This window comes from Selaginella moellendorffii, unplaced genomic scaffold (assembly GCF_000143415.4).
Source record: "Selaginella moellendorffii unplaced genomic scaffold, v1.0 SELMOscaffold_7, whole genome shotgun sequence".
Classification (NCBI taxonomy): domain Eukaryota; kingdom Viridiplantae; phylum Streptophyta; class Lycopodiopsida; order Selaginellales; family Selaginellaceae; genus Selaginella; species Selaginella moellendorffii.
In genome coordinates this window covers 3,174,414-3,190,576 of record NW_003314268.1, presented here as the reverse complement: position 1 = coordinate 3,190,576, position 16,163 = coordinate 3,174,414, and the positions used below count along the sequence as shown (strand labels likewise).

General features: G+C 46.6%; 6 protein-coding genes and 1 pseudogene across 7 annotated transcripts; 3 read left to right on the top strand and 4 right to left on the bottom strand.

The window, feature by feature from the left end:
* The first annotated feature begins 559 nt into the window (after positions 1 to 559).
* LOC9652587 (cytochrome P450 71A1) lies at positions 560 to 2,104 on the top strand. The gene is made up of 2 exons (XM_002966687.1): positions 560 to 1,423; positions 1,481 to 2,104. Exons 1-2 carry the CDS (start codon positions 560 to 562, stop codon positions 2,102 to 2,104), a joined length of 1,488 nt encoding a protein of 495 aa, XP_002966733.1.
* A 42-nt stretch (positions 2,105 to 2,146) lies between these two features.
* Positions 2,147 to 3,301, top strand: LOC112345223 (pentatricopeptide repeat-containing protein At2g33680-like). Its single transcript, XM_024671556.1, has one exon. It carries the CDS (start codon positions 2,147 to 2,149, stop codon positions 3,299 to 3,301), a length of 1,155 nt encoding a protein of 384 aa, XP_024527324.1.
* A 32-nt stretch (positions 3,302 to 3,333) lies between these two features.
* On the top strand, positions 3,334 to 3,822 carry LOC112345222 (pentatricopeptide repeat-containing protein At3g26782, mitochondrial-like). Its single transcript, XM_024671555.1, has one exon. The coding sequence runs from the start codon at positions 3,334 to 3,336 to the stop codon at positions 3,820 to 3,822; it is 489 nt and encodes a 162-aa protein (XP_024527323.1).
* Positions 3,823 to 4,062: 240 nt separating this feature from the next.
* LOC9652586 (chlorophyllase-1, chloroplastic) lies at positions 4,063 to 5,193 on the bottom strand. The gene is made up of 3 exons (XM_002966332.2): positions 5,122 to 5,193; positions 4,805 to 5,065; positions 4,063 to 4,757 (listed from the first exon to the last, which is right to left on the bottom strand). Exons 1-3 carry the CDS (start codon positions 5,158 to 5,160, stop codon positions 4,107 to 4,109), a joined length of 951 nt encoding a protein of 316 aa, XP_002966378.2. The 5' UTR covers positions 5,161 to 5,193; the 3' UTR covers positions 4,063 to 4,106.
* On the bottom strand, positions 5,189 to 7,151 carry LOC9652585 (EH domain-containing protein 1). Of its 2 annotated transcripts, XM_024671436.1 has the most exons (11): positions 7,116 to 7,151; positions 6,953 to 7,066; positions 6,806 to 6,908; positions 6,591 to 6,640; positions 6,406 to 6,534; positions 6,112 to 6,351; positions 5,983 to 6,062; positions 5,815 to 5,929; positions 5,617 to 5,760; positions 5,354 to 5,571; positions 5,189 to 5,289 (listed from the first exon to the last, which is right to left on the bottom strand). In XM_024671436.1, exons 1-10 carry the CDS (start codon positions 7,149 to 7,151, stop codon positions 5,392 to 5,394), a joined length of 1,191 nt encoding a protein of 396 aa, XP_024527204.1. In that variant the 3' UTR covers positions 5,189 to 5,289; positions 5,354 to 5,391. The 2 variants fall into 2 exon arrangements, with proteins under 2 accessions (XP_024527204.1, XP_002966377.2); XM_002966331.2 differs by lacking the exon at positions 5,189 to 5,289 and having other exon boundaries at positions 5,302 to 5,571.
* A 5,229-nt stretch (positions 7,152 to 12,380) lies between these two features.
* Positions 12,381 to 13,287, bottom strand: LOC9634087 (chlorophyllase-1). Its single transcript, XM_024671471.1, has 2 exons — positions 13,093 to 13,287; positions 12,381 to 13,034 (listed from the first exon to the last, which is right to left on the bottom strand). Exons 1-2 carry the CDS (start codon positions 13,173 to 13,175, stop codon positions 12,398 to 12,400), a joined length of 720 nt encoding a protein of 239 aa, XP_024527239.1. The 5' UTR covers positions 13,176 to 13,287; the 3' UTR covers positions 12,381 to 12,397.
* Positions 13,288 to 13,454: 167 nt separating this feature from the next.
* LOC112345182 lies at positions 13,455 to 15,460 on the bottom strand (annotated as a pseudogene).
* Between the last annotated feature and the right edge of the window lie 703 nt (positions 15,461 to 16,163).

The window sequence follows — 16,163 nt, the reverse complement described above, 5'->3', positions numbered from 1 at the left end:
GAATATTTTATCTTACTTATGCCTAGGAATATATTTTGTTCTAAATAGCTATATTATCAAGTTTACAAGAATTTATTTTTGTATTCATCTAGCATTTTCTAGGCATAATTCTCTCAATCAAAGTGGAATATAATATTTGTTGTTTTGATACTATTCTAATTTAGTTTTTAAAATATTAAAAAATCAAAACAGTATTTTGCTAATTACACAGCATATAGTTAAAGTATAACGCATTCAATCTTGCTCCAACCAATGGCTTGGTGTGCTCACAATTAAATCACGCCCATGAGCGACAATGTTTCCATATCGTGCCATTCAATTCCCCCAAAAGCTGTGGAAGAATTGTCCAGATCTAGCATCTCCCCGCAAGAAAGTTGGTGGAACAACGAAAGGGAGCTCGCAAATTTGGTGGTGCCACTCACTCACATTTATTCGAAAACGAAAAAAATGTACTATAGATGTGGCGTGGCTTGAATGTGAAGAAAAACGTGCGGACGTGGACACGACGTGACAATAAACTTCTGGACGACCATTTCCAAGAACTGTTTTTTACTTGGCTATGGAGGGCTTGTTTCAAATCGGGACGGCAGCAATTTTTCTATCATGGATTGCCTGGAGTTTGTTCTTCGCACCAAGAACAAGGATCTACCGAGGTAATTTGCCTCCCTCGCCAGGATTTGCTCTCCCGATAATCGGCCACCTTCACTTACTTGGCAATTTGCCACACGTCTCCTTCATCGAACTGGCCAAGCGCTATGGCCCGTGTCTAATGCTCAAGCTTGGATCATATCCAAGCCTGCTTATCTCGTCGCCCGAGTTTGCTCGAGAGGCTCTCAAGGTGAACGACATCGTCTTCTCATCGCGGCCCAGCTTGGCGGCCTCCAGGATCCTGGCAGACAACGCGGCGGGGATTCTATGGGCTCCCTACGGCCAGGAGTGGAGAAACTTGCGCAAGCTTTGCTCGCTGGAGCTCCTGACCTCGAGACGAATCGAGGAATCGCGGCCGGTGCGAGCGGCCGAGGTTGCGGCAGCGATGGCGAGAGCAAAGGAGATTTCCAAGGCGGGGATTTGCGTGAACTTGACGAGCTTGCTCGAGGATCTCACTTTCGATATCATGCGAGTGTGGGTCATGGGATCGTCGGAGAGCTCCCGATCCTCGGCCGGGGTTTACAAGCGAGTGATGAAAGAATCCTTCGTTGCTGGCGGGGAAGTTCACGTCGGGGACTACGTACCTTGGCTCTGGTGGCTGGATCTTGCAAAGGTGGCGCGCATGAAAAGAGTTCACGGTGAGATAGACGATATCATCCAGAAAGAGATCGACGAACACTGCGGCAAGAGAAGTGGCAGCGACGATTTCATCACTGCCACCCTTCGAAACAACGAGATTTGCCGCACGGATCGCGATCGCAAGGGACTCATCACTGTAAGAATCTCTTGATTTCTTTTATGTTAATTTCGATCGATCGTCCACTTGAACCAGGATGTCATAGGAGGCAGCACTGACACCAGCGCTTTGACGGTGGAGTGGGCGATGGCGGAGCTCATCAACAATCCTCGATCGCTGGAGCGAGCACAAGACGAGCTCCTCCAAACTTTCGGCAAAAATTCGCTCGTGGAGGAAGATCGACTGGAGGAGCTCGAGTTTCTAACCGCGGTGGTCAAGGAAACACTGCGCTTGCATCCAACGGCGCCCATCCTCATCTACGAGACGACGCACGAGTGCCAACTCGAGCGCTACACCATTCCTCCAAAAACTCGCGTCTTCATCAACATCTATGGGATCGCCAGGAGCGAGGCGTCGTGGAGCGATCCCCTGGCTTTCAAACCCGAGAGATTCCTGGGCAGCGGCGCGATCGATGTCCGCGGCCGCGACTTTGAGGTGCTCCCGTTTGGATCCGGCCGGCGTGGATGCCCCGGGATTCAGCTGGGATTCACGATGGTGATGCTCGTCCTCGCGAACTTGCTGCACGGATTCCACTGGAGCTTACCGCCAGGGCTATCGCGGCTGGATATGAGCGAGGAGAGTGGCCTCACGATTCCTCGCGCGATCCCTCTCGAGCTCCTGGCAGTGCCGCGCTTGGATGCGCGCTCCTATTCTGTTTGAAATATAACAGAGAAAATATTTCTAGGGCTCTAGAGCTGAGCGATGGAAGCGAGGAGATTTGGCGATGGCGCCATCGCTCGGCAGCTATTCTCGATCAAGGCAAGTATCGCGGCATTGAAATCTTTCACCGGCGCCAGGGATTTGGAGAGAGGGAGGAGGATCCACGCCGATGCGATCCACACAGGGTATGATTCCAATCCTCGTGTGGCGAGTAGCTTGATCAACATGTATGGAAAATGCGGCAGCGCGATGGAGGCTCGACGGGTTTTTGATCGAATCCAGGACAGGAACAGGGATGTAGTGGTCTGGACAGCCATGATTCTTTGCTATGCTGAGAATGGGGAGGGGTTTCTTGCCTTGGATCTCTTCTCCAAGATGATCCGCGATGGCTTCTCGCGGAATTCATGGACTTTGGTAGCTCTTCTCAAGGCCTGCTCGAGCCTGGCAGCGAAAGAACGAGGTGTCCACGTCGGGGAAAAAATCGTGAAGGCGGATTCTTTGGAGAAAGGAATGGCGATTCACTCTAGAGTGCTGGGTGATGAGCTGAGCAACACTTTCGTAGCAAACTCGCTCGTCAACTTTTATGCCAGGTGTGGGAGCATGGTGGATGCGGCCAGAGTTTTCGACAGCATGAAGGAGCGCGACGTGGTGTCCTGGAACGCCTTGGTTCTCGGGCACGTAGAGAATGGAGAGCTCGAGCAGGCTCTAGAGGCGGTCACCCGATGGATTGAAGACGGCCAAGGTTTTGGAAGTTTCAACCATCTCAGTTTCGTGGCTGTTTTCAAGGCTTGCATTGGCTTGGCCGAGAGAGAAGATGGTCAGCTCCAAGACAACGGTAAGCTTGTCAAAGTGAAGGCTTTAGAGAAAGGCATGGCCTTCCACTCGCAAGCTTGCTTGTCCGGCTGCTCTTCGGAAGCTCTGCTGGCAGGCACGATGGTGGACATGTATGCCAAGTGTGGAAGCATGGAAGACGCTCGGCGAGTTTTCAATGAGATAGTTTGCGGCCGCGGCGGGGGCAGAAGCTCTGCCATCGATCTAGTGGTGCCTTGGACTTCACTTGAGATGGGACTCGTAGAGAATGGCGAAGCAGGCGTAGCTCTGGAGCTTTTCTATCAGATGGTCGACCACGGACTTACTCCAACTGCCGAACTTACGTTGCTGCGCTCAAAGCAGGCTGTGGCTGCCTGGAAGCGGTGAAGAGACTCCACGCTGGGATCTTAAGATCCGGAATGCTTGAGAGAGATTTGCTTCTGGGAAACTGCCTGGTCGACGTTTATGGCAAATGCGGCAGCACAGTCGATGCTCAGCTCGTCTTTGATGCGGTTCTAACAAGAGATTCGGTGACTTGGATATCACTGCTCGCTGGCTACAGCCTACACGGCGACGCTCGCCTCGTGTTTGAGTTTCTCCAGGCCATGCAGGACGATTCTTGTCGACCAAATGCGGTGGCTCTCCTCTACGATCTAGCTGCGTGTAGTCGCTCGGGCCTGGTTGACGAAGGGAAGCAGTGTTTGGAGGCAGCTGTAGCAAGGGGTGGTATTGAGCCAGGGATTCAACATTACAGTTGCATGGCAGACTTGTTGGGACGTGGTGGTGGAGTGGAAGCTATGGTGGAAGCGATGCCTCGGTCCTGGGAGGGGAACTCTGTGGCATGGACGATGCTACTGGATGCCTGCCGAAAGTGGGGTGAACGTTGCGGTGGGAAAGGTGGCGTTTGAGAAATTGACGAGGCTGGATTGCGAGAGAACATCTTCAGGAGCACCAACAGCAGCCTACGATTTGATGGCAAGTCTCTTCTTGTTATGAGTGATAACAAGAATTCGTCCACTTCATTCTTGACCTTCAGAACTAACGAAGGCTTCATCATCGAAAACACTAAAAACGGAAAAGTAACTGCTAATTCTCATGTTAAACATTTACTACATTATCCAAATTTGCATGATGAAAAATCATTTGCATCCGTTATTAGCTAATATTTATTTTAAATACGCAGATATGAATTTCAAGCAATATGGACAAGAGGTTCCTGGAGTAGGACAGGAGCCGAAGACGGGTTTCTGACAATGTTGACAAACGCATCGGTGACATTGTAAAGGACAGCTCGGAGGAATGCCACCACCGCTCCAGCCGTGAAATCTCTCATGGGCTTCCGGGGGCTCTTTCGTTTGCAAGCGAGAAGGAACACTCTCTGACCGTCGAATGTCCCCAAATCGTCCACAAAATCCATATGCCCGTACTCTGAGGGTATCAAGTCGACCACCATGCTCCTTGTCTGGTTGAAGAAACCGCCATGGTTATACCTTGCCGGAGAGCAGGCACCACTAAGTCCAGTGCCGATGATCAAACTTGGGTACTGGAAAACAATCGGTGCGTCGTATAGAACCCGCGGTTGCGTTTGGCCGAGCTTTGTTCCATCCATGGGGTCCAGACCAACGAGCGTGGCAAATGGTACGCTGATGTTGGCCTTGATGTTGAGTGCCAGCGCGAAGGCGATCTTGCCTCCTTTGCTGTGGCCCATGTTGACGAGCTTGCCAACATTGACGCTCACACCAGCTGGGAGAAAGGCTGCGAAGTTTCCGAGGAGCCATTCAATAACTCTCGCTGCATCTTCGATGTCTCGTGTGGCATTTGTGTCCCAAAAACTATCACTTCTCTGTATCACAGTGTGAGTGGAGTGAGTTTTTGCTTCACGTAGCTCACCTGTGGCGCAACGACGACATAGCCGTAGCTGGCGATATGCGTGAGTATGCCTGTGTAGATTCGAGTCTTGAGGAATGTTCCATGGTGGAAGACAATGAGGGGAAACGTCCCGTTACTCGAAGGAGTGAAGACCCGGAGTGGCAGTAGGCGTCTTTGATTGATGGTGAACATTGAAACATTGAAGCTGCCGGTGTCATAGATGGAACCGTCATAGACATGCTGCCTTATAACTTCCTCGCTGCAAACTATGCATCCCAAAACCTGCCCAAGAACGAGATGGATTAGATTGTGCTAGAAATCTATATATAAAACGATACCAAGAGTGCACAAACGCGAGCAACTTTCTCTATGTCCATGATGCAATGCGATAGTGCCGGATATGTAGAAGCTGGCTGCTGCTAAGACTCGGATGTGGGTTTGTGTATCCTCCACCGAGCTCGCAACAACAATTTAAGGTCTTCAGAGTATGGACCACAATGGTTTACCTGGCACAACAATTTAAAGCTGATGGTCCATGAACTGCATAAAATTAAATAGGTCCAAACTTACACTATCAAAACGAAAGTCTGGTTTGCAAGGGAAGTAGCTTAAGAAACAGCATAGTTGCTGAGCAACTTTGGGATGTCGTGAGTGAGCATATCGTCTACAGACTGGATCATTGATGGCCTTAGACGATGGAAGCTGTCAATATTGTGCACGGCCAACACTCTTCTAAACGTGTCAATGTTTGGCAGGTCCCCCTTTGGCAAGTGATAAAGACTTTGCACCTGTAAGAGAAGGATTTCACGTGTGAACTACAAACATCTCCATACCTTCACAAATTCATCTTCCAAGTTCACTACCAAGCTTTCCTGAGCGTCGGCTTTTCCCCACAGGATGGGCATCTGTTGCTTCAAATGCCCGATGAGATATGCATGTACTTTAGCTGCATGAGCTCGCTTTACGAATTCACTTATCTGTAAACAAAATAAGGAAGAGGATATGATAATGAAAATTTAAAGAGATATCACCCTTCGATCACAAGATCTCTTTGGCAGCTCTGATAGTTCTCTCAAGAGATCTTTCTTCTCCAGGTCAAAGAGATCTTTGCTTAGAATGATCTTCTGCGGGTTGTCATAAAATGAACTGCAACACAAAAATCGCCAAAAATCACAGTGATTGATATTCAGAAAGCATACCCGATGTATACTCGCATTACTTCTGGCGTGTTCACAACTTTACCAAGGGACCACATAAGAGCTCCATATACTCTCATCAGCTGTTGAAGTAACGGGTCAGGATATACGAGAGGAAAAGACAATGTTCACCTGTTGAGCGTCAATACCATCGACTTTGTTGAGAAGAACTCGAATCTTGTCATCGTTCCCTCTAAGGGATTCAATAACCCGTTTTAGTTCGTCACTAATGTCCAGTTTGTGAGGATCGAAAAGCAAAAATATCATATCCGACTTCGCTGCAAACCACTCTGTTACGCCAAGAAAATCGTAGCTGCGTTCTGTGTCTGACAACACTCCAGGCGTATCGATGAAAGTCACGTCATTCAGTAGCTGCCAAACAAGCCCACTCTTTTTTTAACAGAGCAAGAAACTGGAAGAACTCACTGGATGTGACATTTGAGCACACTCGAATTTCGACAGAAACGCTGTCCCAAACCTTTTGAGACCACCGAAAGGCGTATTGGCGTGAACGGACACCGTGTTGCCAGGAACAGTTTTGTCGACGCTTCCTCCCTGCAAAGAGAAAACAAGAAAACGAGGATCGACATACCAGCGAAACACAAACATACCATCACGGCAACGAAACGATCAGTCGTCGGTTCTGGTCCAATGTGAGCTCCTGGACGAAGTAAAGACTGTGTAAGGTGACGCTTCTCGTTAGATGTAAAAAAAGGAAGCGTTGAAATCGACAAGAAGGCAACTCTTATTCGCAAGTTTAAATCACAATAGCACTCACGAAAGAAAGAAGGGGAGACAAGAAAAAAAATCAAATCCAGAAACATACCAGGATAGCTTCTTCCGAGAATGTGGCTAATGAACGTCGTCTTTCCAGTCGAATATTGTCCTAGCAGTGTCACCATCGGTTTCGCCTCGAAATCGCTATCAGTCTAAGCAGAAAAATTAGCCTGCATCGAGTCGACGAATTCCATACCATAGCAGGGCTGGAGAAAACATTGAACTTGTAGAGGCGCTCCAAGGGCTTGAGCTTGCGCGCGTACAAATCCTTCAATCCGGCGATCACGGCGGCCACATTCTCAGAGGAGACCTGTGATCAGAGATGAGAAAAATCTCTCGATCGTGGACGGAGAACTCACGCGCCGGGGGAGACTCTCCAGCGCTGCTTGCGCCATTGTTCCAAGAACCCTAAACTTAGTAAACTAAACCGATCTATTACAATGGTATATATGCTGTTCGTGTTCACTCTCATGTTCATTTTCATTTTGCGATTCATCCTTACATTGTCAGCTGAATTGGAAACTGATTATGAACAACAATGTACCTATTTTCAAAGTTTCTAAAAAACATGAAGTAAAAAGTAGCGAAGTTCAACCAGGTACCACACTTAACACTTCTAATGGCTTAGAGACGCTCTAAGGTCATTGAGAAGCGATCCCCACAAGCCTGGACGTTGTCAAAACCTGATTTTCTGCTAACCTTCACAGATGCTCCTTCTCTCTCACAAGGCTTGTACCCCCATGCTTGTACTGCGAAGGCAAAGACATCAGGCTTCGCCCGATGTTTGAAGAAGTGGCACCAAAAAAGAGCGAAAAGGAAGATTTTGATCCTTAACAATCCCACATTTCAGGTGTGAAGTTGGGTTCACTGCCACCCCTCCCTCTACAGCTTGTTTCAGGACAGACCAGAAAATGAGAAAAGCCTGCCTCAGCGGCTGTTGTCCCCCGTGAGCGCTTCTAAGCGCCTTGAAAAATAGTTCTTGGCCTGGAATTCCTGCAGCATAACAAATGTGAATCTGAGACTTACGCAGAATGTATCTGGCAGCGTCTGTCAGCAACAGCCATGTTCCCACAAGGTATTACTCCGTCAGGGAGGTGGCGTTTGCAGCAATAATTTTCCTTTGAACCACGGCTCTCGCATCCCTCTTGCTTGCACTTGAACATTTTTGGCACCGAAGCAGCAGCAGGCCGGGCAAGGTTCAGCATCCTGTCCAAGGGCTCTAGAATCCCGTGCACAGCACCGAATTTCTTAAAAGCTGGGCCAGTCAACTCTATCGGAGTTTTGGCAAAAAGCTCAGCTTGACCTTCGTCAACTTCGTCATCTTGCTCCTCTTCTTCCTCTTTTTCAACAGCCAGTATGTCCTGCTCAGTTATATTTTCTGGCATGATGCAGTAATACTCAGTCTTCACAGATTGCACCTTCTGCTCCCTATTGGCACCATCATGCACACCAATCCCCAACTGGAAATGGGATGCCACTTCTGTCTTCCACACACTATGCGACATTTTCCAGGACTTTGTCTTCCATTTCGCAATAATGAACTGCATTGCCCAGACATCCACGGCTCTTTCATTGAACACCATTGGGACCAGAAGCACGCCTTCTAGCAGCTCAACATCGCCAAGTTCCGAATATGTCTCTACTTTCTTGCCGTGGGCATATTCCACTACACGGTTGAAGCTGCTCCGTTCAGCATCATGGAAAACCCGCTTAGAGTGTCGTATTATGTCGATAACGAAACGCTCTATATTCCAGTCAACACGAGCAGAGTTGAGAAGGAGATGCTGTACCCTGAGGTCCCTGTACACCATCGAAGCCCACCCCCGAATGTCAATCATGCTCAAACCATCATCCACTTGTCGATACCGGTCCCTCAGATAGTTCCTAGCTTGCGTTTCTAGATAGGCAGAAAGCAGACGGTACTTTCTGTCCGTCCCCTCGTAGAAGCAAGTAAGCTTCACTTTCCTGGCGAGCATATGATTGATCTCTCCACGCATAATAAGCCTAACTCGGCCTTGTTTTCCAGCAGCCCGATGAAATCAGTCCAGAGCTTGTAAGTAAACGGCTCGGCAATAAGATCCCTGTATGTATCCTCGTCCCCCTGCGCCTGTTCGAAGTATGTCAGCAACTGTGGCATTCCCCCAGTAAGATATGCCACAGTCAGACTCTTCTTCACATCCTCAGTTAATGGTGTTACACCTCTCCATGTCCCTTTCTCCACTGGCCCGTCGACGAGGAACTTCAGGAGCTTGAGTTTCTTCTTGTTGCTCCTTTCAACAATCAAGCGTTCTCTGCTGTTTACAGAAGAAACCCGAACGAGAGCGTACAGCTGCATGAAGCCGAGAAGATGATGTTTGGCAGCAGCCCTGGTCCTCGAAGGACTCGCAATCGTCTACCACAAAGCTCAGCTCTGAAACGTGAGCATAACACCACTCCTCCAACTGGACAGCCTGCCTTCTTCGAGAAATCCCCTCCGTTTCCTTCTGCAGGCCACAAAATGCCACGAGCAAGCCCTTCCACAAGGCGAGCACAAACTTGCGGGTGAGCTCTTCCGGATCCAAGAAAACTACCCGCTTCCGCCCCTACTGCTGGAGTTGGTTGCAAACTGCACTACCGTCTTTCCAGAACCTTTGGCACCCATAATGACAAGTTCACTGCCAGGACGCAACGCCTGGATACGCTCAAGAAGCCCCTTAGCGATTGAACGTGGGATGAAGAGGAACGGGTCCTCTTCAGAGAGCGGGGTGAGCGCAGGCCGGCAGAGCTGGGTTGCGTTGCCAGTGTTCCATAGGTACAAAGGATCATCGCGGAACCCCAAACACCAATCTCGAAGCAGTAAGCTTGGTCGAACTCTGTAATAAGACGGTGCCCCATGGCCAAGTTTTCCATTTAAACACAAAAGGAAAGCCCAAAAAACACACTCCACCAACTCATGCTGCCTTCCATCTTCAACCTCCGTCTCTCGTCTCCATGCCTCCTCACCAACATGCCAATATAAAGGCATACACAGGTTTATTTCTTGCCAACCTTGGCAAAGTTTCAACTCACCTTCTTTCACATACTAGAACCATATAACATGCTATATAATAGGATATTGGCCTAGTGGCAAGCTTGTTACATGGCAAGACCATAAAGGCTTTCCATCTCTTGCATCCACTGCATGACCCCATTCCTAGAGTTGCTATGGAATGTTTAAGTTGGCAATGCCCATTTGAGTCCTTGTTTATAGAATGAGTTTTTTTGTAGCTTATTAGCAATGAATTTTCTGCAGCTTGGTAGCAGCCACAGCCATGGAAACAAATATGCTAACACCATAACAATGGGAGCATATATTAAACATAGATGAGTGGTTTGAATAAAGAAAATGTTGTCCATAACAGTTATGCCAATTAGTACAACTTATTGATCCATTATGGGATTAGGGCTTAAAAAAAAATTATAGGTTGGAAAATATTCAAGAATTTTATGTTGTGCCACCAATGCACCTGTTACAAACTAGAGGAAACTAGAGGAAAATCAAATCCTAGAAGCCAGAGTCTATATCCCATTACAAACATATAAACAAAATATCAATTACTTTCTACAATACCTTGGCTGGAAGTGTGCTTATGAATGTCTGGATGTGGCCAAAGGTTTAAAAGCCAAAGGAAATGGATTCTAATATTGCCAAGAGGCTTGCAAACCTAAAATAGATATTATTCATTCATGTTTAGAGCTTAGGATTGCATTAAAATATCTAACCATTTCTGAAATGTAAACTTTAAGCCTCAATGACCTATAGATTCCACCAAGAATCCATCACAAAAATGTTGTGGATGCCATCACACTCCAGTGATCTTGAGGCTGAGAACAGTCAATGATCCACTCCTCATGCCAACCTCAAGCTTGAAAGCAAGTCTTTTGAAGCGGCCCCTCAATGAGCTTGAGTGGGAGACACCAACTTGATCAACTTGATATCATTAATTTTCTTAAGCATAGATTTCATTTTGGCACTCTTTCACCGATGATGCTGTTGCATGCCCATAGAGAATGCCTAGAATCCAGTCTTGCCCAAGTGAGAGCAAATTAGAAATTTGGTATTGATTGGATCCAACAGTCCAAAGGTTTGACTGTCAATGCAAGTCAACACATGCATCTACCACACATCACAACACCTCTGACTCCAACCAATTGGCATCTCATTTGCTAAGAGCAAATATCTACACTAGCTAAGATGTTGTAGGAATTTAAAATGGGTGTAAGCCCAAGCAAGGTTTACTGTGCTAGACCAAAGCTCTCACTGTGCTCAGATTTGCTCGGCCCTTGATCCTGTTTCTAAGTGTCACATATTCTTAAGCAGATTCTCCCCTAGCCCTAGCTCACGCCATGCCTTTTATTGCCCACTACTACATCCCAAGAACGCCCTCCTGATGTGCCACCTGATCCTGTCTAACAAACTGCCATGTTCATGTCATCATCCATGTGTGCCACCTCATTTTGTTCTATGGGCTAGCATGTGAATGGAATTGTGGACGTCTCCGTAAATGCACTTGCTCACTTGGCATTGCCCTCTTCCAATCGGTGACAAAGACGCCCCTTCCAGGACATGCCCAGTGGCTACTCAAAGGTACATACAAAATCACTTTTTTACATGCAAACTTTGATATTTTAGGTATAGTTTTCTTACTTTAAGATATTTGCCTCTCACTTATTACAGGCTCACTACAGCTGTAGTGGTTCATTGCCCAGATGCCCATCCTCGTGATAGCAGTGATGCCATGCTTCCAAAGCTATCAAGAAAAAAAAAGTCCATGGCTGCCATACCTCATGACCAAACCTCTTTGGTTATACTTGCTGTCCTGGCCAGGAAAATTCCTTCAGCCATGCATGTCCTTCACATAAGCACATTACTGGGCAATGTGTGTCCCCTTGCACAAGCCCTCATACTCAACCAAGTGAGAAAGAGAAGCAAGTTAGTTATGTCAATAAATTGCTATGTGTTGCATGTACTAAAGCTTGGTTTGTTTAATAGTAGTGTTATTTTTACTTATTAATCCAATTGATTAAATCAGTATAAAATTATAAGCATGTTTGTAATTTATAAACACAAGATTTATGTAATTGCATATCAACCATTAGATGATAGAATTAAAAAAATATACTAGAAAGGGTTTAAATTTTTTTATAAATTATAAATACAAAATTAATTTAAATGAATAACAATCGTTAAATGGTAGAATATCCTAAAATACTAATCCTAAAACATATTTTAAATATATCCACTACCATACAAGTTTACTTAAGCAAACCAAAAATAAAAATGATAATAAAGATTCATATAGACTCCCTGGCCCAAATACTTCCTATCTCCACCATAAAATGGGCATAAGCCCAATGAGGTTTACTGGAATCCACGTTAGGTCAAAGCTCTCACAATGCTTGGATCTGCTCATCACGCACTCGATCCTGTTCCCAGATCCTCCCCTAGCCCTAGCTCCCGCCCCAAGAATGCCCTCCTGATGCGCTGCCCGATCCTCTATCAGATTTATTGCCACATCAGATTGCCTTCCACGTGTGTTGCCGCTAATTGGCTGGATCGTATGGTCCAAATTTGGCAACTCCTTATTATTATAGATATTCATTAATATTATTTTTATATATATCAATTATGGACAAGAGGTTTCTGGAGCAGGACAGGAGCTGAAGACGGGTTTTTGACAATGTTGGCAAATGCATCAGTATCATCGTAAAGGGCAGCTCTGAGGAACGCCACCACTGCTCCAGCCGTGAAATCTCTCATGGGCTTCCGGGGGCTCTTTCGTTTGCAAGCGAGAAGGAACACTCTCTGACCGTCGAATGCCCCCAAATCGTCCACAAAATCCATATGCCCATACTTTGCGGGTATCAAGTCGACCACCATGCTGCTTGTCTGGTTGAAGAAACTGGCATGGTTATACTTTGCCGGAGAGCAGGCACCACCAAGTCCAGTGCCGATGATCAAACTTGGGTACTGGAAAACAATCGGTGCGTCGTATAGAACCCGCGGTTGCGTTTGGCCGATCTTTGTTCCATCCATGGGGTCCAGACCAACGAGCGTGGCAAATGGTACGCTGACGTTGGCCTTGATGTTGAGTGCCAGCGCGAAGGCGATCTTGCCTCCTTTGCTGTGGCCCATGTTGACGAGCTTGCCAATATTGACGCTCACACCAGCTGGGAGAAAGGCTGCAAAATTTCCGACGAGCCATTCAATAACTCTCGCTGCATCTTTGATGTCTCGTGTGGCATTTGTGTCCCAAAACCTGTCACTTCTCTGTATCAGTGTGAGTGGAGTGAGAGTTTTTGAGTCACGTAGCTCACCTGTGGCGCAACGATGACGTAGCCGTGGCTGGAGATATGCGTGAGTATGTCTGTGTAGATTCGAGTCTCGAGGAATGCTCCATGGTGGAAAACTATAAGGGGAAACGTCCCGTTGCTCGAAGGAGTGAAGACCCGGAGTGGCAGTAGGCGTCTTTGATTGATGGTGAACACTGAAACATTGAAGCTGCCGGTGTCATAGATGGAACCGTCATAGACATGCTGCCTTATCAGTTCCTCGCTGCAAACTATGCAGGAAACACATCCCAAAACCTGCCCAAGAACGAGAGTGATTAGATTGTGCTAGAAATCTATATATAAAACGATACCAAGAGTGCACAAACGCGAGAAACTTTCTCCATGATGCAAGGCGATAGTGCTGGATATGTAGAAGCTGGCTGCTGCTAAGACTCGTATGTGGTGGTTTGTGTATCCTTCACCGAGCTCGCAACAACAGTTTAAAGGCTGATGGATAAGGTCTTCAGAGTTTGTGGTTGTAGTTCTTCCTCCGTGGTTCACCTGGTACACAACAATTTAAAGCTGATGGACCATGAACTGCATAAAATTAAATAGGTTCAAACTTACACTATCAAAACGAAAGTCTGGTTTGCAAAACCACCAAGGGAAGTAGCTTAAGCGACAGCAAAGTTGCTGAGCAACTTTGGGATGTCATGAGTGAGCATATCGTCCACAGACTGGATCATTGATGGCCTTAGACGATGGAAGCTGTCAATATTGTGCACATTCTAAACGCATCAATGTCTGGCAGGTCCCCCCTTTGGCAAGTGATAGAGACTTTGCACCTGTAAGAGAAGGATTTCACGTGTGAACTACAAACATCTCCATACCTTCACAAATTCATCTTCCAAGTTCACAACCAAGATTTCCTGAGCGTCGGCTTTTCCCCACAGGATGGGCATCTGTTGCTTCAAATGCCCGATGAGATATGCATGTACTTTCGCTGCATGAGCTCGCTTTACGAATTCACTTATCTGTAAACAAAATAAGGAAGAGGATATGATAATGAAAATTTAAAGAGATATCACCCTTCGATCACAAGATCTCTTTGGCAGCTCTGATAGTTCTCTCAAGAGATCTTTCTTCTCCAGGTCAAAGAGATCTTTGCTTAGAATGATCTTCTGCGGGTTGTCATAAAATGAACTGCAACACAAAAATCGCCAACAATCACAGTGATTGATATTCAGAAAGCATACCCGATGTATACTCGCATTACTTCTGGCGTGTTCACAACCTTTACCAAGGGACCACATAAGAGCTCCATATACTCTCATCAGCTGTTGAAGTAACGGGTCAGGATATACGAGAGGAAAAGACAATATTCACCTGTTGAGCGTCAATACCATCGACTTTGTTGAGAAGAACTCGAATCTTGTCATCGTTCCCTCTAAGGGATTCAATAACCCGTTTTAGTTCGTCACTAATGTCCAGTTTGTGAGGATCGAAAAGCAAAAATATCATATCCGACTTCGCTGCAAACCACTCTGTTACGCCAAGAAAATCGTAGCTGCGTTCTGTGTCTGACAAAACTCCAGGCGTATCGATGAAAGTCACGTCATTCAGTAGCTGCCAAACAAGCCCACCATTGTTTTAACAGAGCAAGAAACTAGAAGAACTCACTGGATGTGACATTTGAGCACACTCGAATTTCGACAGAAACGCTGTCCCAAACCTTTTGAGACCACCGAAAGGCGTATCGGACACCGTGTTGCCAGGAACAGTTTTGTCGACGCTTCCTCCCTGCAAAGAGAAAACCAGAAAAAGAGGATCGACATACCAGCGAAACACAAACATACCATCACGGCAACGAAACGATCGGTCGTCGGCTCTGGTCCAATGTGAGCTCCTGGACGAAGTAAAGACTGTGTAAGGTCACGCTTCGCGTTAGATGAAAAAAAGGAAGCATTGCAATCGGCAAGAAGGAAACTCTTATTCGCAGGTTTAAATCACAATAGCACTCATGAAAGAAAGAAGGGAAGACCAGAGAACAAGAAAAACTCAAATCCAGAAACATACCAGGATAGCTTCTTCCGAGAATGTGGCTAATGAACGTCGTCTTTCCAGTCGAATATTGTCCTAGCAGTGTCACCATCGGTTTCGCCTCGAAATAGCTATCAGTCTAAGCAGAAACATTAGCCTGCATCGAATCGAGCTGTGCACGAATCCCATACCATAGCAGGACTGGAGAAAATGTTGAACTTGTAGAGGCGCTCCAAGGGCTTGAGCTTGCGCGCGTACAAATCCTTCAATCCGATCACGGAGGCCACATTCTCAGAGGAGACCTGAATTATCATAGAGTGATGAGAAAAATCGCTCGATCGTGGACAGAGAACTCACGCCCCGGGGGCGCTGCTTTCCACGAACCCTACATTTTAGTAATAGATTAAACAGATGTCATCCAGTCATTTACACTGTTCAACCATATGGACTGTCGTACATTGGTGTGTTCATTCTCATATTCATTTTCCGATTTCATTCTTACATTGTCAGAACTGATTATGAACAACAATATTTTCAAAGTTTCCAAGTGTTACTCCATCAGCGTTTGTGGACTCACGGTAAGGGAGGTGGCGTTTGCAGCAATAATTTTCCTTTGAACCACGGCTCTCGCATCCCTCTTGCTTGCACTTGAACATTTTTGGCACCGACACAGCAGCAGGCCGCGCAAGGTTCAGCATCCTGTCCAGGGGCTCTAGAATCCTGTGCACAGCACCGAATTTCTTAAAAGCTGGGCCAGTCGACTCTATCGGAATTTTGGCAAAAACCTCAGCTTGACCTTTGTCAACTTCGTCATCTTGCTCCATTTCTTCATCAGCCAGTATGTCTTGCTCAGTTACATTTTCTGGCATGATGCAGTAATACTCAGTCTTCACAGATTGCACCTTCTGCTCCCTATTGGCATCATCATGCACACCAATCCCGAACTGGAAATGGGATGCCACTTCTGTCTTCCACACTCTATGCGACATTTTCCGGGACTTTGTCTTCCATTTCGCAATAGTGAACTGCATTGCCCAGATATACAGAACGCCGTCCACGATCTTAATAAGAACCAC

What these genes read in the sequence shown, in the direction of transcription:
- LOC9652587 (XM_002966687.1), top strand. Translation starts at nt 560, where the DNA reads ATGGAGGGCTTGTTTCAAATCGGGACGGCAGCAATTTTTCTATCATGG. An exon ending in ATCGCAAGGGACTCATCACT is followed by an intron (nt 1,424 to 1,480) that starts GTAAGAATCTCT and finishes CACTTGAACCAG; the next exon opens with GATGTCATAGGAGGCAGCAC.
- LOC112345223 (XM_024671556.1), top strand. Translation starts at nt 2,147, where the DNA reads ATGGAAGCGAGGAGATTTGGCGATGGCGCCATCGCTCGGCAGCTATTC.
- LOC112345222 (XM_024671555.1), top strand. Translation starts at nt 3,334, where the DNA reads ATGCTTGAGAGAGATTTGCTTCTGGGAAACTGCCTGGTCGACGTTTAT.
- LOC9652586 (XM_002966332.2), bottom strand. Translation starts at nt 5,160, where the DNA reads ATGGACATAGAGAAAGTTGCTCGCGTTTGTGCACTCTTG. An exon ending in CTCGCGTTTGTGCACTCTTG is followed by an intron (nt 5,066 to 5,121) that starts GTATCGTTTTAT and finishes GTTCTTGGGCAG; the next exon opens with GTTTTGGGATGCATAGTTTG. An exon ending in ATGTCGTCGTTGCGCCACAG is followed by an intron (nt 4,758 to 4,804) that starts GTGAGCTACGTG and finishes ACTGTGATACAG; the next exon opens with AGAAGTGATAGTTTTTGGGA.
- LOC9652585 (XM_024671436.1), bottom strand. Translation starts at nt 7,151, where the DNA reads ATGGCGCAAGCAGCGCTGGAGAGTCTCCCCCGGCGC. An exon ending in GTAATGCGAGTATACATCGG is followed by an intron (nt 5,930 to 5,982) that starts GTATGCTTTCTG and finishes TTTGTGTTGCAG; the next exon opens with TTCATTTTATGACAACCCGC. An exon ending in TGGAAGATGAATTTGTGAAG is followed by an intron (nt 5,572 to 5,616) that starts GTATGGAGATGT and finishes CTTCTCTTACAG; the next exon opens with GTGCAAAGTCTTTATCACTT.
- LOC9634087 (XM_024671471.1), bottom strand. Translation starts at nt 13,175, where the DNA reads ATGGAGCATTCCTCGAGACTCGAATCTACACAGACATACTCACGCATA. An exon ending in ACGTCATCGTTGCGCCACAG is followed by an intron (nt 13,035 to 13,092) that starts GTGAGCTACGTG and finishes GAGAAGTGACAG; the next exon opens with GTTTTGGGACACAAATGCCA.